Source organism: Sebastes fasciatus, chromosome 9, assembly GCF_043250625.1.
Source record: "Sebastes fasciatus isolate fSebFas1 chromosome 9, fSebFas1.pri, whole genome shotgun sequence".
In the NCBI taxonomy this organism is placed as follows: domain Eukaryota; kingdom Metazoa; phylum Chordata; class Actinopteri; order Perciformes; family Sebastidae; genus Sebastes; species Sebastes fasciatus.
The window spans coordinates 2,731,370-2,753,446 of record NC_133803.1 but is presented as its reverse complement, the minus strand read 5'-3'; the positions used below and the strand labels follow the sequence as shown (position 1 = coordinate 2,753,446).

Genomic DNA, 22,077 nt, shown 5'->3' with positions numbered 1-22,077 from the left:
CGTTGGCACCTACGTATTGTCCTCATCACCTACGTCCCGTTGTCACCGCCTAAGTCCCGTCATCACCACCTACGTCCCATCGTAACCACCTACGCCCCGTCATCATCACCTATGTCTTGTCATCACCTATGTCTTGTCATCACCTACGTCCCGTCGTAACCACCTACGTCCTGTCGTCATCACCTACGTCCTGTCGTCACCACCTACGTCCCGTCATCATCACCTACGTCCCGCCGTCACCTACGTCCCATCATCATCACCTACGTCTCGTCGTCACCCGCGTCTCGTCGTCACCTACGTCCCGTCGTCATCACCTATGTCCCGTCTTCACCACCTACGTCCCGTCGTCATCACCTACGTCCCATCGTCACCACCTACGTCACCTACGTATCGTCATCATCACCTACGTCCCGTCGTCATCACCTACGTCTCGTCATCACCACCTACGTCCCGTCGTCACCTACGTCCCGTCGTCACCTACGTCCCGTCATCATCACCTACGTCTCGTCGTCACCCACGTCTCGTCGTCACCTACGTCCCGTCTTCACCACCTACGTCCCTTCGTCATCACCTACGTCCCGTCTTCACCACCTACATCCCGTCGTCATCACCTACGTCCCGTCTTCACCACCTACGTCCCATTGTCACCACCTACGTCCCGTCGTCATCACCTACGTCCCGTGGTCACCACCTACGTCACCTACGTATCGTCATCATCACCTACGTCCCGTCGTCATCACCTACGTCCCGTTGTCACCACCTATGTCAACTACGTCCCGTCATCATCACCTACGTCCCGTCATCATCACCTACGTCCCGTCGTCATCACCTATGTCCCGTCATCATCACCTACGTCCCGTCAACACCACCTACGTCCCGTCATCATCACCTACGTCTCGTCGTCACCTACGTCCCGTCTTCACCACCTACGTCCCGTCGTCATCACCTACGTCCCGTCTTCACCACCTACGTCCCGTCGTCACCACCTACGTCCCGTCGTCATCACCTACGTCCCGTCGTCACCACCTACGTCACCTACGTATCGTCATCATCGCCTACGTCCCGTCGTCATCACCTACGTCCCGCTGTCACCACCTACGTCGACTACGTCCCGTCATCATCACCCTACGTCCCGTCATCATCACCTACGTCCCGCCGTCATCACCTATGTCCCGTCATCACCACCTACGTCCCATCGTAACCACCTACGCCCCGTCATCATCACCTATGTCTTGTCATCACCTATGTCTTGTCATCACCTACGTCCCGTCGTAACCACCTACGTCCTGTCGTCATCACCTACGTCCTGTCGTCACCACCTACGTCCCGTCATCATCACCTACGTCCCGCCGTCACCTACGTCCCATCATCATCACCTACGTCTCGTCGTCACCCGCGTCTCGTCGTCACCTACGTCCCGTCGTCATCACCTATGTCCCGTCTTCACCACCTACGTCCCGTCGTCATCACCTACGTCCCATCGTCACCACCTACGTCACCTACGTATCGTCATCATCACCTACGTCCCGTCGTCATCACCTACGTCTCGTCATCACCACCTACGTCCCGTCGTCACCTACGTCCCGTTGTCACCTACGTCCCGTCATCATCACCTACGTCTCGTCGTCACCCACGTCTCGTCGTCACCTACGTCCCGTCTTCACCACCTACGTCCCTTCGTCATCACCTACGTCCCGTCTTCACCACCTACGTCCCGTCGTCATCACCTACGTCCCGTCTTCACCACCTACGTCCCATTGTCACCACCTACGTCCCGTCGTCATCACCTACGTCCCGTGGTCACCACCTACGTCACCTACGTCCCGTCGTCATCACCTACGTCCCGTCGTCATCACCTACGTCCCGTTGTCACCACCTATGTCAACTACGTCCCGTCATCATCACCTACGTCCCGTCATCATCACCTACGTCCCGTCGTCATCACCTATGTCCCGTCATCATCACCTACGTCCTGTCAACACCACCTACGTCCCGTCATCATCACCTACGTCTCGTCGTCACCTACGTCCCGTCTTCACCACCTACGTCCCGTCGTCATCACCTACGTCCCGTCTTCACCACCTACGTCCCGTCGTCACCACCTATGTCCCGTCGTCATCACCTACGTCCCGTCGTCACCACCTACGTCACCTACGTATCGTCATCATCGCCTACGTCCCGTCGTCATCACCTACGTCCCGCTGTCACCACCTACGTCGACTACGTCCCGTCATCATCACCCTACGTCCCGTCATCATCACCTACGTCCCGCCGTCATCACCAATGTCCCGTCATCATCACCTACGTCCCGTCGTCACCACCTACATCCCGTCATCATCACCTACGTCCGGTCGTCATCACCTACGTTCCGTCATCATCACCTACGTCCCGTCGTAACCACCTACGTCCCGTCGTCACCACCTACGTCCCGTCGTCATCACCTACGTCCCGTCGTCACCACCTACGTCCCGTCATCATCACCTACGTCCGGTCGTCATCACCTACGTTCCGTCATCATCACCTACGTCCCGTCGTAACCACCTACGTCCCGATCATCATCATCTACTTCCCCATCATCATCACCTACAGTACGTCTCGTCGTCACCACCTACGTCCCGTTGTCATCACCTACGTCCCGTTGTCACCACCTACGTCCCGTCGTCACCACCTACGTCCCGTCGTCATCACCTACGTCCCGTCATCTTCGCCTACGTCCCGTCATCATCATCTACGTCCCGTCATCATCATCTACGTCCCGATCATCATCACCTATGTCCTCTCCTGTTGTCATCACCTACATCTCGTCGTCACCACCTATTTCCCATCATCGTCACCTATGTCCATTTGACTATACTTGACATTGATTGGTTTGTTGATGGTCTCTCTCATCCTTTCGGAAAATAATTTGAGTATTTTTCCGTCTGACTCTTCATAATTTCTCCTGCTCTCTCTGTGTGCTACCATGGCCCATCTTGTGGTTGTTTAGCTCCTCCTGACCAGGTTTATGTTTTATTCCCTCTTTCTTTCAGCAGCTCTGCCTCTGAGAAACAAACTCCTGCCATGTTTCCTCCTCTTCGTCTCTACGTACCCGGCAGGCCGACCCGCCTGAACGGCTGCCATCTCCCTCAGAGTCTCCTCTGAGTATAGGCCGATTGGTGAATTATACTGCTTCCTCTGAGCGGGGCTGCCCGCCGCCGCCCTCCTTCCGGGAGAGTCTGCCTCTACAGGCCCGGAGGAGACGCTGCAGGCCGACAGGCGGCCGTTGACCTGCACTGACTGAGGCTTCAGATGGAGCAGGATGTGGGAGGAGACGGGGCGGGGAGGGACGGGGCAGAGAATGTTGGGCAACAACTATCAATATCTGTTCAATATGTTTTATAGACAAATTATACTTTAAATGTTGTAAAAAATATCTTATTATAGGAACCTGAAAGTAAACTGTCAACATTTCTGCATCTTTTTCATCAATTCCTTTTTTTAATCACCATTACAATTACAAAATCAAGTAATTAAAAAATGTGATTATTAGTATCTCAATCCATGACACTGTCTTACATTATATGTAAAATATTTGCTCCACATTGTAATATTTAAAAATGTGGGTTTTTTACATTTTATTTTTTTAATTGTAGTCTAATTATAATATGCATTATTATTATAAGCTCTTACTGCTTTCCACTCTCATCAGTTGATACATAAAGCTGGAAAATGTGTACAAAACATGTTTTCATGGATTAAAGACATTAATCATTTTTAATGATTAACCAAATGTCTTCGGGTTCATCCAGTGGCTTTTGAGAGGTTTGCAGTAGAACAGACATGGGAGTGTTGGCTTATGGGTGAATCTGCCTTACTGTATTTGAGACAACATGGATGAAGTTCATGTTTTTCTTCCTGCGGCCACCAAGAGGCGACAACTCATGATGTTAAACCAGTGTGACTGAAACTGAGAGGATGGAGGCTGCAGGGAGTCCACAGTGTGTGTGTGCGTGTGTGTGTGTGTGTGTGTGTGGGGGGGGGGGGGTCCTTATACATGCAGCATTGTGTTTGTTTACTTGTATTTCTTTTGGCAGAGCAGAACGTGTGCTCAGTCTGAACCGTCCACATTTTGATGCTTACAGAGAGAAAAATAAATCTCTAAATGTGCTGACAATACTCCATAATTAGCTGGCTTAGAAACAAAACACAGATTTACATCAAAAGTTAAGCTGTTTAGAGACACTGAGGAGGAAAATATAAACAACAAAATATGAAAGTATGGGATATGAAAATATAACATTTGAACTACTGACTGACTGGATTTCCACATCAGTTTGATTCATACATACAGTTATGCTTCTGAGTGAAAGTAAATCTATTTATGCTATAAGATGGTCATTAATACCAGATAGCAGCTGATCAGTTTCACCACAGTGTCCAGGGTGGTTTTGGGGACAACAGGCATCCACTGTACAAGCTGTGTGCAGCAGCAGAAATGCATTATGGGTAAAGTTACCTGTTGGTGAGGGATCATGGGAAAAGGGATGTCGATTCTCGGTGTTTGCATCGGAACGGGACGCTTCGCCCTGCAGGAAGAAAAAAAAACACAGAGGTGATGATGTGTGACGTCTGACAGGACTTCTGATTAACTTTCCTTTACCATGCTTTGTGGCTGTGACTTTTCTGCTGTGTCATCACCATTCATTTCGATACAACCAATGTGTTTATGATTGAATTGTGAGAGCACAACATTGTTTACAAAGTTATTCATAGATCTAGGCTCTTCATTTTGCTACAAAATATTCTTCCCGGGGAGCATGTCCCTGGACCCTCCTAGAAGGTGTGGACGTCAACAGGCACAAACAAAACAACAGTCTGTGATAGTGTTGACATTTTGCTGCAGTTCAAAGAAAATTAGGGCTGTCAATCGATTCAAATATTTAATCACAATTCAAAATGTACCTTAAAAGGAGATTTGTCAAGTATTTAATACTCTTATCAACATGGGAGTGGGCAAATATGCTGCTTTATGCAAATGTATGTATATATTTATTATTGGAAATCAATTAACAACACAATGACAATGACAGATGACAGATATTGTCCAGAAACCCTCACAGGTGCTGCATTTAGCATAAAACAATATGCTCAAATCATAACATGGTAAACTGCAGCCCAACAGGCAACAACAGCTGTCAGTGTGTCAGTGTGCTGACTTGACTATGACTTGCCCCAAACTGCATGTGATTATCATAAAGTGGGCAAGTCTGTAAAGGGGAGACTCGTGGGTACCCATAGAACCCATTTACATTCACATATCTGGAGGTCAGAGGTCAAGGGACCCCTTTGAAAAAGAACATGCCAGTTTTTCCTTGCTAAAAATTAAGTTTTTAAAGTTTAGAGCGTTATTTAGCCTCTAGCCTTACTATGGTTGGTACCAGTGGCTTCCTTATGTTTTCTAATTTCATATGATACCGGTATCTTCACTCTAGCTTTAAAACTGAGTCACTACAACCTAAAAATGACAAGTTGCGTTAAAGAAATTAGTGGCGTTAAAACGAATATGCGTTAACTCGTTATTATCGCATTAACTTTGACAGCCCTAATAAATATACAAACCAGTTTGAAAGTTTATTAAGAAATCATACTGTTGTTAACGACATAATAAGTCTTACTTTGTCATATAGCAAGAACTGTATTATAAATATTAAACAAAATCAATGAGTGCATCCTCCCAAAACTAGTTCTCAACTTTCATAACCAAAGTTTCAAATTTTACAGCTATAAAATAATCCATTCCAGTTTGCAATTAAAGATGAGGAAAAACAAAGGTCATCTTTGTTTGCTTGTTTTTTTCCCCTCAGATTGCTTGAGCCCAACCATCTCCCGAGTACAAAGTGCACAGTGATTGAAATGCATTAAGAGATCAGTTTGTAGGCATTTCATTTTATCCTTCAGTATGTGGGTCACTGTGATGGAAACATTCTGTTTACTGATCAACAGAAGGACGCTGAGAGAGAACAAACAGTGAAACTGTGTCAGCATCCCTTCTTCACCTGTAGAACGAAGGCAACAATAGAAAAAACCTTCGGCTACAAGAGAGAAGAGCAGGAGGTCGAGGGTCAGAGGTCAGAGAAAATGTCCTTGTGAGGGTCAGAGAGTTATTGTTACATGATGACCTCTGCACGGGAGAATTCAAGTCCATTTACCTCAGTGAAGGAAAGGGTTGAAAGGACATAAAAGACATATATGGACACAAACAAAACCATAATAATATTCAGTCGCAAAGGCATGCAATCATACTCTGGCCTTAAAAAAGATAAGAGATGGACTGAAGGACTGTATTCATGTGAGAGCAGCACTGAGAAGTGAACACAGATGGAAAGTTGGCACACTGTACTGAACACCAGACACCAAACAACCAAACTTAAGACAACATATTTGCTATCTATTGCATAAAGAACGAACAGAGCTACTTCCTGAAGAGAATAGCAAGATAACATGTCATTAATCAGTCTGATATTGACTTATTTAACGCTGGGAACAGACTACAGGATGAAAGGGTCGCTGTTTCAAATTAGTCGATTATAGACTCATAAAATCCTGACACAGAGACATGGCAGTAGGGCGGCACCATTATGGCCAAAATAATAATCACCATTATTTTGATCAATATTGAGATCACTATTACTCATCACGATTATTCATTGATTTCAGCGACAACATATTTGTATTATTGCACTTTCACATTAAAGGGCCTGTTTGTAACTTCTTACACGTATAAATCATTGCGGGTCGGTGTCCCGTGCGCGCTCGCGTGTGGCTACGCTGTTCAGACTCAGACTCCAACACAAACTACAGTGAAGCACCAAAACCTCTTGGTTGTATCTAGTGAAGCCCGTCTGTTAAACAGTGTTGGCCGCGGTCGGAGGACGCGGGGGAGACCGTAGCTTTGGTCTCCAGGACCGGAGTCTCTGCTGTACTCTGCTCCTCTGCTCTTCTGCCTGCCTTCACTCACACAACGCGCTCGTTCTCTCTCTTTCGCTCCACTCTCACGTGCATGCGCGCACACTCCACACTGCAGAAGAGTTAGTAGCTCTGAGAATATTTAGTGAATGTACAGTGGACGTTTGTGCAGAAATAACTGCTGCAGCTCCTCCAGACCAACAGAGGTTTCCCGTGTCTTGTGAAGTGACGGGGCTCCGCAGAGAGAAACGTTATCATCTCCGACCAAAACTCCGGTGTCTCCCCTGATCCCTCCGGCCGCGGTCGGGAGGCTGAGGCAGGAAAAGCCAACACTAGGATCAGCATCGATTCATGGAGAGACCTTCGTCTGGTCAGCTAACAATACTGCCAAGCAGCTGAAATATAGAGTGATATTGTGGTTTTAGCTGACGTGTGTCGCCTCACTGTTTTGAGCGATGCTCGTTCATGTCTATATAGAGCGAGCACAAACGCGAGCGCAAGCAACAGGACGCTGACTTTGGTTGACTTAACGGCCACAGGTGTCGCTGTTAACAAGCAATTTCTGATTTTTACATAGAGTCCCTTTAAAATAAACAGAGCACTGCTTTCACTTCCATGCTGTGCTACATTCCTGCTAATGTATACATTAGGGCTGCACCATGCTGAAAAAAACTGACATTGTAATATTTTTTTTCTGTAATATGAAAAAACCCAGGAATAGTCACACTACCCTTTTGCTAGCTACATTTTAAAGTTAAATGCATCAATCTGGTGCACTTTGAGAGCAAAATTAGCAACATTAAGAGGCTAGATAAACAATTCTATGCTCTCAATGAAATCATAAACACATTGGTTGTATAGATATTATATATCCTCAAAAGTGGAGCCAAAACATCTCAATCGCTGGCTGGTGGCTCGCTGTTAGTTTCGGAAGCAGTTGATATGATATGCAGCAGTTTTCTATGAGCAGAACACGCATTTTAAATGTCAATATCGCAGGCGATCATGTTCATTTAATTGTGGGAATCCAAAATTGTGATTGTGATTAACATTCGATTGATTGTGCAGCCCTGCATGGCAGACAACATGTTGGACCCCAACCAAGCTCTCCATCTTCCCCGACTTGTACAGAGGTGATGGGTAACGGGTCAGGGATCTACTTCACTGTTCCACGTGACAACACGGATAATTTCTGTTTGTATCCAGGGCTTTTATGAATGAAAGTGAAGCTGGAACCATCCATGATGGGGGAACATGAATGTCTGAACCACATTTCATAACAATCCATTCAATAGTTGTTGAGATATTTAGTCTGGACCAAAGTGGTGGACCGACCTTGTTTAAAAACCGCTGGATGCTATTTTTTCCATAACTAGTAGTGGAAGAAGTATTCAGATCCTTTACTGAAGTAACAGTACTAATACCACCATAATGCAGCTCGATAGTGTCTTTCATTAACCCCTCCCTGCTTGGCAAATGTCCCACACCTTTCAAAATCCACCCCTCCAGTTTGTAACGCAGGATTTCCACATGCTGAGTAAGAAAAACCGTCGCTAGCAAACTGATCTTCATGTGTAAAGACGTAGCATTGGCAGATAAGAAAACGCTAATATAAATATTTTGTTTTTGAAGGCACTGACGTCAGATCAGAAAAGCTCATATGGGCTGTTCTTAAAGTGGCAGTAAGCAGAATCCTTTTAGCATATTGTAATTCAAGTGTTCTGAGAGAAAACAAGACGTCTGCTCCTCCTCATGGCTCTGTTTTCAGACTTTAGAACATCTAGCCTGTGACAGGAGACTAGGGATGTCACGATACCAGAAATCTAGTAGTCGATACCAATACCAGTGAATTTCCATGATTCTCGATACCAATTCGATACCACGGTAAAAAAATCCAACAACAACAACAATAACTCCCCTGTAATTCAACACGTACTCTTTTATTAAAAACATTTGAACATTACAAAAAACAGAGGCATGTAGCCTTTAAGTAATAAATAAAAATAATTTACCCATTTTGTTCATTTTGGTGTATCAGCGGCGTGTTATCAATCGATAGTAAGACGACGGACACTACATACTGACCATGAATGCATCTGGTCCGTCAGCTCAGAGTAGGAGTAAGAGGCAGAGGATTTATTGTTGAAGTGAAAAGCAAACGCACCTATTTGGCAATATTTCACGTTTAATCTCAACGCTATAAGGGAACCAGAACGTTAATGAGGTAATCGCCACAAGGTGGATGGAGCCGTCACAGCCGGTGTGCACGGAGCGGCGGCACCAGGTAGACCCCCGCAGTGGAGCCCCGCAGCAAAAGCTCTACTGGAGAGGCCAGACACACCGCCACCCGACGGTAAAGATCAGAGTCAGCGCTCTGCACATGTTGACCGTCATCTTTTCTTGTAAAATGTCCGGTGTAATCGGTAACACCGGTGTTGTCACAAGTTTATTAACCGGTGGGAAAAGTTTCCTCACCGTCACATCCCTACCAACGGCCATTACAGGCATCGTACGGTACCTTCGGGACTGTAGAAACAGAGTACCGTCACGTTTTTAAAATTTTGGCATCGACTTGGTACCGATGTACCGGTTCTCATGACATCCCTACGGGAGACTTTGACCAATCACAGGTCATTTCAGAGAGAGCGTTCCTATTGGCTGTTCATTCAACTTTAATGCCTATTTCTCGCCTCAAATGTTTTCAAAGTTTGCTCCGGCTGGTGGGCGGTGCTTGGTATATCCTCATCAGATCTCAACATGGCTGCGGGGTCAGAAACTTTCTAATTGTACAGCTAAACAGTACACTACAAGATGATTCTGAAAACATTTTATGCGAAAAATAGGCATTACAGTAACAGAATATTGATTTATATTTGATCAGCGCTGCCTAGTTTGACCGTTTGATCGTAGTTTGTGAGTGATTGACAGCTGCTCAGAGACGGCAAAGCTCCAGCTTGGCCCTGATTGGTTGTTTTCCTCCGCTCTGTGAAATCTTGCAAATCATATTTGCTCCAATCTGCCTACTGCAGTTTTAAAGGCAGAATATCTTATTTTATAATCTGGACCACTTGTTGGAATGAGTTCTAAAATTGAAGCCAGAAATCTCAAATCAAGTATTTGACAGATCCAACCAACTGACAATCACAGATTATTACGACCGTTTTGTGCTTGCGGGGGAAGGAAAAAAAAACACAGAGACCTTGAAATGAAAATGGATTCTATTGTATGTTATTGTATTCTCTAAATTGTGTGTGTTTTCATCAGAGGAGGAAGTGCGAAAGGTCAAATAGATTCTATTATATTTGCTGCAGTGAGTCAAAGCTTCACGTCTATTTCCTGACCTCTATCTCCTGCGGTCCACCACAGGCCTCACCGCCCACTTTACACTCACAAAACAACACGAATGAGAAAAATTATGAGAAAGGCTCCTCATCCTCAGCCCAACGTCTTATCTTCATCACCCAGAGGGTTTGCAGTTATGGAACCTCTGCTGTGAACCAACATTCATTTCCTCACTGAGCTTATCAGATCTCCTCTGTAAGACACCTTCAGGGTACCAGAAGGATGATTTCTCTCTATTTAAGTCCTGAGTGACACCGAAGCAGCCTGATATTCAACATCTGCAGCAGCCATCGTTTCCCTTTGTTTACTCTGAAGCATTTAAGACACACAGCAACTTCAGAACAATATATAATCCTCCATTATAGTATAATATTAGAGCTGTGGTGGAATTTATCTAAGTACATTTATTCCAGTAGGTTGAGTGGTCGGAAGACTAGAAAAGCGCTATATAAATGCTAGTCCATTTACCATTTACCAAATAGTATATTTAAGTACAAATTTGAGGCTACTTGTACTTTACTTGAGTATTTTCTCTTCGTGCCACTTTCTACTTCTTCCCTACATTTTATCTGACAGCTTTGGTTAATTTACAAATTAAGATTTTTAAACAAAAAGCATATGAAGAGTTTATAAAATATGTATTGCCATAAATTAAACTCTCCATCAGTTTATCAGGTATAGCTGAAACCATTAGTCCATTAATCAATTAGTCAATCGATAGAAAATGAATTGGAACATTTTGATGGTTGAAGTCATTTTTCATGTAAATACATTTCATGGTTCCAGATTTGCTGCTTTTCCTTTTAATACTGTTTATAATTGTAATGAATTAGTAATAATATTGAGGTCTGGACTGTTGGTTGGACTAAACAAATTTATACAAACCAAACTATCAATCGATTAATGGAGAAAATAATCAGCAGATTAATCCATAATGAAAATAATTACTAGTTAATTGTTCAAAATGAGCTCCACCTCGACCAACTACAACAGTCAAATCCTGCTTTGACATTAATGCATGAGTAATAATAATCTAATGATAGAATATAAATAAAGTGCTAATTTTGAAAAATTGTCCTAACCGATAACCGACCCTCGTTAACAGATTATTAACCGTTAACCGACAAGAGTTGTGCCTCTCATGCAGCGGTGTAGCAGCTGCAGGAGCACAACAGATATTGGTTGACGGGAGTCTCCAGTTCACCGTCTGGGAGCGTTAACTTAGCAGCTACGATGCTGCGTGTAGTGTCGCGGACATGCAGCCACTTTCCCAGTAAAAGTCTCCACCGCACATTTAGTTTAGTTTAGCAGGTTGTCAGCTGTGTGTCTGCCCGGATTAACTTTAGTGAGTGGCCAACAAACAGTGTGTGTTTGTGCTACGTTAGCAGCTCTAGCATTGCCGGAGGCTTCGTGCTCGCTGTCGCACACGTAGTCTGATTAACTTTAGTGAGTTTCCAACAGACCGTGTGTGTGTGTTGGTGATGAGTGTGAGGTTGTTGTTGGTGTTCTAGCTGTGATCGTAGGTGTAGCAGTGTGTGGACAGTTTATTTGTTGGTGAATAAATGTTATGAAACTACAACTCCTCCACTCCACTCAAGCGAGCTGGAGACCAGAGCTGACTTCCTGTATCCTGCAACTCCGGCTCCGCCTCTTAAGGTGGGCTGTTAAGGTGGACCAGTTTTCTCCTTAAAGTGAGGAGCCGCTCTTCTGAGCCGCTCAGCTTTTGAGTTAATTATTAACATTGAACTGATGGGGTTAATCGGTAAAAATGCTTAATGTCGGTTAATGGTTAAACGGTTAATTATTAACATCCCTAAATATAACTGGAACATAACTGGAACCATTTTTTATTGAGTCGATGAAGTAACTGGAACTATTTCTTATTGAGTCGATGCAGTAACTGGAACTATTTCTTATTGAGTCGATGAAGTAACTGGAACTATTTCTTATTGAGTCGATGAAGTAACTGGAACTATTTCTTATTGAGTCGATGAAGTAACTGGAACTATTTCTTATTGAGTCGATGCAGTAACTGGAACTATTTCTTATTGAGTCGATGAAGTAACTGGAACTATTTCTTGTTGAGATGATGCAGTAACTGGAACTATTTCTTGTAGAGTCGATGAAGTAACTGGAACTATTTCTTGTTGAGATGATGCAGTAACTGGAACTATTTCTTGTTGAGATGATGCAGTAACTGGAACTATTTCTTATTGAGTCGATGAAGTAACTGGAATTATTTCTTGTTGAGATGATGCAGAAACTGGGGCTATTTCTTATTGATTCGATGCAGTAACTGGAACTATTTCTTATTGAGTCGATGAAGTAGCTGGAACTATTTCTTGTTGAGATGATGCAGTAACTGGAAAAACTGTTGGTTAAGTCTAGTCATTAGTTTCTGTCCTTACTTGGTCATGGTGAGCGCCAGGTTGTAATTGGCCATCTTGATCTTGTTCTGGGCCTCCAGGTGAGTCATCCCGTCAGTGCCGACACCATCAATAGCGACAATGACATCACCCTGGACCAAGTTACCCTGCGCCGCCTTGCTGCCCGGAGTGATCTGTCCAAACACAAAGACAAAGACATTTAGGTCATATGATTGCTCGAGGAATCTGTAATCTGACACATAATGGGATGACTTAAACAAACCAAGAACAAATCTGAAGAAAAGTCCTCCACTCTGTTTTAAAAAATAAATAACAAAAAAAGTAAAAGTAAAGAGGAGACTTTTTCCTGTTTTTATGCCATCTCCTTTTATATGCTGAAAGTAGGTTCATGTCACACCACAGGTCAGCGCACACGTCAATCTGCGTCTTTCAATCACTTAATCATGAAAAGATGGATGGAAAAGGTTCACGTCACATGAAACAATCAATCAAATGGGAGCAGAATGAATCAATAAATGAACGATTAATATGTCCCTTAATCTGAAAATCCACCTCAGGAGTGGAGTTTTGACCCTCATTCACAACACAGTTACACAAACAAAAATGGTCGACATGTCTGCGTTAAAAAAAAAAGTGTTTATTAAAAACTCAAAAAATTGTAATTTAGTAGACTTTAAAATTCTGTAAATCTTGTCTACATTTTTAACTGAAAACATCTGAAATTAGTTTTAAGAAGAAAACCAATGTGACATGAGAGGATCACAGACTGTCATGGGAAATCAGATGATATCCCAAAAAGAAAGACACTGCAACACTAACCACAGTCCATGAACTGGCTTCTTCGGGAGAAACCTGCTTCCTCTTATCTTTTTAAGCCTGTGACATATTAGCATGAAATTGCACCTGCGGTTAGCAATGAAGTAGTTAGCATGCTAACATTTGCTAATTATCAGTAAACAAAATACAGCTGAGGCTGATGGAAAGGGCATTCGTTCTGCAGGTATTTGGTCAATAACCAAAGTATTGGACACATTAAAATGTTGACCTGATGATGGCGCTATGATGAAAAGTCAGAGGATCACCAAAGTTATTATTACAATTCATTCTGAGGGGAACATGAATGTCTGAACCACATTTCATCAAAATCCATCCAATAGTTGAGATATTTCAGTCTGGAACAAAGTGGTGGACGGACAGATTAGCCGGCATGACACTCACTTGGCTAAAAATAGTGATTAGTGGGGGTCTAACTTCACAATGTTCTGAGAATAGAAGTCATAATCTTCATGGATGAGCTTTGAACCCCAAACCTCTTGAAGGTCCCATATTATAAAAAAGTGAGATTTAAATGTTTTTTATTTTAAAGCAGGCTTAAGTCCTATATAAATACTGTGAAAGTATCGAGACACTCAATCTACAGGGAAATACACATAGCCCGTATTCAGAAACTCTGCATTTGAAACAAGCTGTCAGGATTTCTGTCCATTTGTGATGTCACAAATAGACAATATTTAGACCCTTTACACAGAATTAAACGTAAACATTCTAAATGTGTCCCAGTTTATTCCTTGTTGCAGTGTATATGAATGTCACCAGCTGACTGGAAGTACACATGGACCCAAGCGGTTGCCTAGCAACGCAATTCTTTTGCAATTCTGTCGCAATTCCGTCGAAATGCGCTAAAACAGAGCGTTTAAGACAGAGGGTAAATACAGGCATATTCAGGCCGACAGTATGAGGAAAACAAAGTTTTTTTTGAACATTACAGAATGTAAACATATTCTAGTAGAAACACAAAATACAAGTATGATCCTGAAAATGAGCATGATATAGGACCTTTAAGAGAAAGTGAGAAGTTTCATCCATCAGATGGAGACCTCAGATGTGACCTTAGCAGGATGGAAACATTTGAACATGTTCACCTTGTGACCTTTAAACCACAGAGTCGGTCTAGAGCCTCAATGCCTCTGTGGCGCCTCGAAACACAATGACAGGACACAAGTGTTCATGCCTGAGAGTTAAACCCTGGACAGCTGTCCATACACCACTAACCCCCGCTGACTCACATCCACTCATTCTGATTACTTCCAAAAATCCCTCCCGCTCCTGTCTGCTTTGTCTTTCTCACTTCTCCATTATTTCCATCCACAGGAAATATACTATCTCCAGTCTGAATGCCGTGACCTTTGACCTCTCCACTTGAAGGAGAGAGTTGAGGAGGAGCTGGAGAAGAAAGATGAGGTGGAGAAGGACTGGAGGACCATAATGAGGTTTGAAAGGAGGAAAAAGGTGCAGAGCATGGTGGAGATGCAGGATGGGGAGGTCAAAGATGGAAGTAGATAAAGAGAAGCACAGTTGTGGAATGAAGCTAAGTACATTCAAGTACTGTGCTTAAGTACAATCTTAAAGTACTTGTACCTTCATTGAGTCTTTCTGTTTTATGCAACTTTATACTTCTACTACTTAAAGTTCTTATTACTCCACTACATCTCAGAGGTTAATATTGTACTTTTTACTCCACTACATTTATCTGACAGCTTCAGTGACTATACAGATTACAGTTGCCATCCAGTGAAAACCATGTATCTCCAGATGTGTTAATGTTGAATGTTTGTGATAAACTGAAGGATGAAGTGTTCCTCTATGTGTTCCTACTTCTTAAGCTAAAGAAACTTTTTAAAAAGCCTCTTGGGTCAGCTGGAAAGTTCATCGTCACAAAGTTTAAAACAGGGCTGTTTTTCTGTCACCATGACTCTTTAGTGGTTCTCACAGAGTAAGATACATTGCTGTAGATTAAACTAACCAACTAGGTAAAAGGAGTTAAAAAACATCTACAGCAGTAAAACCATGCAACATAAACATTAGGGCAGATCACACAGAAACGTGTCACCAACAAAACCATTGTTTTCCTCTGGTGCAACACGCCTGCCGCGCACTCCTTTCTTCCTGTTCTGATGCTGGTAGATAGGGCAAAAACGTATAATGATAAGAAGTGAAAGTCAATTGTTTGTTCCATTGCAACGTCGGCGCCCAGCAGCAGAGCTATGCTTCAGCCATTTTGGACTGAAAGCGACTACCAGACGGCAGTAAAACGTCCGCCTATTAAGTGCTGTACAAAAGTAAAACAAAATTATTTCTATTCTATTGTCATATTTAATGTCTCTGTTTTGAACAATGAAAATGTTATTAATATTCTTACTATTATAACTGTTTACTTATTTATTAATTCATCTTTTTTGCCCGGCTGCTTCCCAGAGGAGCATAAAGTGAGCGATGGACATAAATGGAAGTTTGAAAAATCCAGCACACAGATGTTGAGAGCAATCTCAAACGTTTTCATATCAAGGATTCAAAATGGAGTCCAACAGACCACAGAGCATGGATGTAGAAGAGGGTCCAACAGACCACAGAGCATGGATGTAGAAGAGGGTCCAGTAGACCACAGAGCATGGATGTAGAAGAGGGTCCAGTAGACCACAGAGCATGGATGTAGAAGAGGGTCCAGTAGACCACAGAGCATGGATGTAGAAGAGGGTCCAGTAGACCACAGAGCATGGATGTAGAAGAAGGTCCAGTAGACCACAGAGCATGGATGTAGAAGAGGGTCCAGTAGACCACAGAGCATGGATGTAGAAGAGGGTCCAGTAGACCACAGAGCATGGATGTATAGAGGTTGTGTCCTGTGTAAATATTATAATAGTAAATAGCCTACAGCTACATGAAATTCTGTTGATGTCATGCTACTAGCGCTACTAGCTACTGGCCGATAGCCGGTTGTTTGGGAACAGAGACGTTAATACATCCACCACGGTACAGGCTGACAGCATACAGCCCATGGGTGTATTATAAGATAATAAAAGTGATGAATTACAGCCAATATATCCATTATTACAGCCGCATACAGCTAGCAGGAAGCTGGCAGAACCGAATATGTTATATGAGCGTGCAGGGCGATACAGTCCCGTGGGTCTGATGACCGTTCATTATGGCGAGGAAAATAACTCTGGATACAGCTGTTAGTTCATTTTACAACTTCTAGGACATAATGATTTAAATGAGGGCTCTTCAAGTGTTCCTCCTGGGAAGTTGATTTACCTTAAAAAAAAGATCCTCTGATTTACAGACGTCTCTTTATACATCCATGCTTCTATACTCTATGGATAGGGTTAGCTAGCTAGTTAGCTGCTGGACTCTGTGAGAGAGCTACGGAGTATGTTAGAGGGAAAGATTCATTCATATCTCATGTCATGATCATGTCGAGAGAGAGAGACCACATTTTTCTAATGCAGCAGTATTATTAATCCTGAAACATCATATATAATAGTAAAACACTGACAAGGAACATGTTACTACACTATCAATACTTAAAGCAGCAGTAGGCGAGATTGGAGCAAATATTATTAAGAAAAGTTATTTTTACAAAACGGTCACTATATCCTGACAGTAGTGAATGAGACAGGTAATCTGAAAAAAATCATGTTCCTCTGTGTCCTCCGGTGTCCTCCGATGCTCCTAACGGTATCTGCAAGATTTCACAGACCGGAGGAAATCAACCAATCAGAGCTGATCTGGAGCCTTGCCATCTCTGAGCAGCTGTCAATCACTCGTAAAATCCGATCAAACGGTCAAACTAGGCAGCACTGATCAAATATGAATCAATATTCTGTTACTGTAATGCCTATTTCTCTCCTCAGATGTTTTCAGAATCATCTTGTAGTGCACGGTTTAGCTGTAAAATGTGAAAGCTTGTGACCCGGCAGCCATGTTGAGATCAGTTGAGGAAATACCAAGTACCGCCCACCAGCCGGAGCACAACCAATAGGAACACTCTCTCTCTCTGAAATGACCTGTCAAAGTCTCCCGTCATGGGCTAGATTTTCTAAAGCCTGAAAACAGAGCCATGAGGAGGAGCAGAAGTCTAGTTTTCTCTCAGAACACTTGAATTACAATATGCTGAAAGGTTATTATGGGATTCATGCAGGTGTAAGAAGGAGACATGAGATGAAGGAGTAGGAAGGGTAAGATGATATGTTGTGTGTACAAGTTGCTTTCTGGAAGATACAGATCTACTGTAATATCGTTTCTCTTTAAGGTGATTCTGAATAGCAGGAGCAATTACTGAAAACAATTAAACTTTCAGATTTCAAAAAATGAACTCTTGCTTTAACCATCTGTTTGTCTTTAGGGAGGAGAGTCTGAACAGACTGCTGAGAAACAGAAGACGTTTGCAGGATTAACAGAAAAAAACTGCAGTTGAAACCTGGATGAGACTGTACCATAGATACACACACACACACACACACACACACTGTGATAAAGGTTAAATAGCCCTTTGACACTTAGCTGCAGCTCTTATCTCTCTCTGACTCATCTGGCTGACATTTCCACTGAATGCACATTAATGTGGCGCCCCCTGGAGACGAGCTGTTAGCTGACTGACAGTGACGGACTGCAGGGAGCCAGTCCCAGCTCACACTGCTCAGCTTCCTGGTGCACCTCCAGGAGGAAATACCAAGCACCCCCCCACAGGCCGGAGCAAACTTTCTCATTTTACAGCTAAACAGTACACTACAAGATGTTTCTGAGAACATTTTACGCGAGAAATAGGCATTACAGTAACAGAATATTGATTCATATTTGATCAGCACTGCCTAGTTTGACCGTCTGATTGGAGTTCGCGAGTGATTGACAACCGCCTCTGTTGAATGAACAGCCAATAGGAATGCTCTCTCTCTGAAATGACCTGTGATTGGTCAACATCTCCTGTCATGGGCCAGTAGAAAAATGAGCACCGTCACACTTCCAGAATTTTCTCGGTTCTCGTGACATCCCTACATTGCAGCATATCTCGGTACGTTTCTGTCAACTATAGGTCAGAGGAAAGGTGTGAAACCATTGGCAGTAGGGATGTCATGAGAACTGATACTAAAAACGTGACGGTACTCTTTTTCTACAGTACCGATGGTACCGTACGATGCCTGCAGGGTCTGAAATGAACACCCGCCAAGCGCCAAAAGCGGCTGCTTCTGTCCTCTGCTCTCCGTCGGAGATCGGAGAACAGCACCATGCAGCAGCGAGATCCAGAGATCCAGAGATCCAGAGATCCAGAGATCCAGAGATCCAGAGATCCTCTATGTTCGAGAAGAGGATTCACTCGTGGGGGAAAAAACTCAATTGAACAAACTTAATTTCTATCTTTTGTTGCTTATTGTTAAATCTCTGAAAAGTGGTGTTTTGTTTTTTTATTGAACTCTGGACTCTGTATTTCCAGTGAATGTTATTGGGACTTGCATTTGATTATCTTACACTTAACTCCCCAGATCCACTTAGTTTGAACCAATCCAACATCATTCAATCAAGTTTCAGTAGAAAACCATGAAGAACTAACGTTACGTTACCGAGCTCCATGGATCCAGTTACTCTGCTGTTAAAATGACATTACATTTGGTGAAGTCACTTGGTTCATTGGCACCCCTCACGCACTGCAGGCATACATAATACTGTGGTGGATTGCACATAGCTTGTAATTTCTTTTTGATTTGATTTGCGGTTTTCAAATCTTTTGTCAGGCAATCTTTGATTTATTTGATAAGTGAGATTCATAGATTCATATTCATAATAGTTAAATTTAAGTTTGGCCAAACACAACTCCATAGCTGGAAAAAAATGATGCTAGGGAGTATGTTAGATGTCCAATCAAACTTCTGTGGTGTAGCCACATTTTTCAAGAGGTGCGCAGCACTCTCTGCGAGTTCCGCAAACCATCTCTGCAGCTCTGCGGGAGCTATGCGCAAGATGTTCCTCACAAGTATAAATGAAGCCACAGCACCTCTTCTTCTTGCTGCAGCCGCTGTCTAAAGGTTCCTTGAGCAAGCCATTCACCAACACCAGCATGTTGCAACATCAGCAATGAAAATATATGTTCACAGTTTGTTCTTGTCACTGTATGAACATTCTTGTAAACAGAAAATCCTTGTCACATTATTTAAACATCATCTGTCACCTAGTTACTTGCTTAGTGACTTTTTCTGTAAAATATTCGTTCTTCATTTTCAACCGAAGCAAACTGTTTACATACATCCTGTTCAAGGACAAATGTACATATCAAAGCCAAAATACAGTACGTTTCAGTCTTTAATATCTCCATCATTTCAGCCCAGACATGTCTTTGATATGATTGGTTCTTTAATATCAGAGGAGAAAAAGTGCATAGTGGTGCTGTGGCTTAGTTGGTTAAAGCGCCTGTCTAGTAAGCAGAAGATCCTGGTTTCAAATCCCAGCAGTGCCTACTCATTAAAGAGATTCTCTTTTAAATAAAGTCTCTGATGTTTAATCTCTTCTCTGCATCCATCATGAAGATGCCTCTTTAGATTAAAATTCAGACTAAGGAATTGCTGCTTGCGGCGCTCCCGAGAACCGCTTCATCGCTTTTTGACTCAAGGGAAGTGACAAAGAGTTGGGATTTAACCTTAATATATCCAGCATCCAGCAGCGAAAGGGAACTACAGTCAATGAGCCGTGGTTCAAATCCCAGCAGTGCCTCATCGTTACTGAGAACATCTCTTAAATTAATTCTGTTCTGTTTATCCATGCCACCTCTACAGTAAGGGTTTAAGCAGGAAAACTACTTAGTTAAGTTTAGAGAAAGACTGTGGTTCCTGTGTTAAACTCTTTGTAACTCTTTTTAACATGGATATGAATGCTTTGATATGAGAGAAGAAGAATGGGATAACAGAGGTGCTGTGGCTTAGTTGGTCAAAGTGCCTGTCTTGTAAACAGGAGATCCTGGGTAACATAGATAATCTTCACTTTTATGATTTTTGAAATATAAATGCAATCGTCAGAAGTAAAAAGGAAACATTAGGCTATAAACTCACTACACAACGGTTGCATGAATGCGACTATACACAACGAGGCTGTAATGGCGGACGAGTCGCCGTGATGACGTTTAGTAGTCTCATTAGCCACTTGTTAGCAACCGTCTTTTTTAAGACATATAATGGCTTCAAAATTCACAAGTGAGGTATTTATTGATGTATTTTATGTCGTAGAACAAAACGTTTAAATCTCTTGAGCTTGTGTTAACCACAGACCTTATTTCAAGCATCTAACTAAAAATCCATTCAAATAACCCGTTGACTTCCAGACGCAGAAAGAATGAGGTTCCTCTGTTGAACTCTTTTGAACTATTTTTAACATGGTGGATATGAATGCAGCTTTGATATGAGAGAAGAACAAAGGGATAACAGAGGTGCTGTGGCTTAGTTGGTTAAAGAGCCTGTCTAGTAAACAGGAGATCCTGGGTTCAAATCCCAGTAGTGCCTCAGACAGGACAGCAGTCTGTAGACGTTACCCGCGGAAAAGAGTTTACTGATGAATTCATTACGTGACATTTTTCCAGGTGAGTTCAGATTGATGGAGCTTCTTAGTGACTGCTGTTATTAAAATATTCTGCATCAAATCCCAGCAGTCCCTCAAAGAGTAAAATGTTTCTACAAATTATTTGTGCGCGTTAAGATTTTGAATAACATGTTGGTCTTGGTGAATGCGTTGCTCAAGAAATATTTAGAGAGTGGCTACAAGACAGGATCATAGGAATGTGGTGCTGTGGCTTAGTTGTTTACAGCGCCTGTCTAGTAAACAGGAGATCCTGGGTTCAAATCCCAGCAGTGCCTCAGTTCATGCCTATATTATGTTAGCTGTAAACACAAAATGCAGCTAATGGGAATGGCATTAGTTCTGCAGGTATTTGGTCATAAACCAAAGAATTCGACACATTAAAATGTTGACCTGATGGTGGCGTTATGATGAAAAGTAGTTATTATAATTCATCCTGCGGGGAATATGAATGTCTGAACAACATTTCATCACAATCCATCCAATAGTTGATGAGATGTTTCAGTCTGGACCAACATCACCATCCATAGAGCCAACCCAATCAGATTAATTCATCTTTTCCTAAACATCTATACAGTTCCAACTGAAGATCATGTGACATGATTGATAGCTCCAGAACAGAACTGCTTAATAGATTGCTCCAGGGATGATGGATTTCAGTAGGCCAACCAAGAAATTAGCATCACCCTGGTTCCCTCCACAAAAAGACAATGGGATTATTCCATTGTGTTTTGGATTATTTCAGAAAATAAACTCTGTGACAAACACACGTTTATGATACTTAAACGTTTTGTTCAGCAAGATAATCTTCACAAATGAACACCACTTTTATGATTTTTGAAATGTAAATGCAATCGTCAGAAGTAAAAAGCAAACGTTAGGTTATAAACGGTTGCATGAATGCGACTATACACAACGAGGCTGTAAAGGAGGACGAGTCGCCTTGATGACGTTTAGTAGTCTCATTAAGCCACTTGTTAGCAACCGCCTTTTTTAAGACACACAA

At 42.7% G+C, this 22,077-nt stretch overlaps 1 protein-coding gene and 3 non-coding genes across 7 annotated transcripts in view; 3 read left to right on the top strand and 1 right to left on the bottom strand.

The window, feature by feature from the left end:
* The window catches only part of LOC141773443 (LIM domain-binding protein 3-like), a 94,302-nt gene that overhangs the window by 36,722 nt on the left and 35,503 nt on the right, over positions 1 to 22,077 (bottom strand). For 3 of the 4 annotated variants that reach the window (XM_074645283.1, XM_074645284.1, XM_074645285.1), the window contains exons 4-5: positions 12,696 to 12,847; positions 4,496 to 4,565 (exon numbers count right to left, since the gene is read on the bottom strand). In XM_074645283.1, the coding sequence (XP_074501384.1) occupies positions 4,496 to 4,565; positions 12,696 to 12,847 (222 nt within the window). Of the gene's footprint in view, positions 1 to 3,088; positions 3,283 to 4,495; positions 4,566 to 12,695; positions 12,848 to 22,077 lie in introns of all 4 variants that reach the window. The other variant, XM_074645286.1, reaches the window with a different exon arrangement.
* trnat-agu (transfer RNA threonine (anticodon AGU)) lies at positions 19,889 to 19,962 on the top strand. The gene has a single exon. It is a non-coding gene; the product is annotated as a tRNA-Thr (tRNA).
* trnat-agu (transfer RNA threonine (anticodon AGU)) lies at positions 20,925 to 20,998 on the top strand. Its single transcript has one exon. It is a non-coding gene; the product is annotated as a tRNA-Thr (tRNA).
* On the top strand, positions 21,276 to 21,349 carry trnat-agu (transfer RNA threonine (anticodon AGU)). The gene has a single exon. It is a non-coding gene; the product is annotated as a tRNA-Thr (tRNA).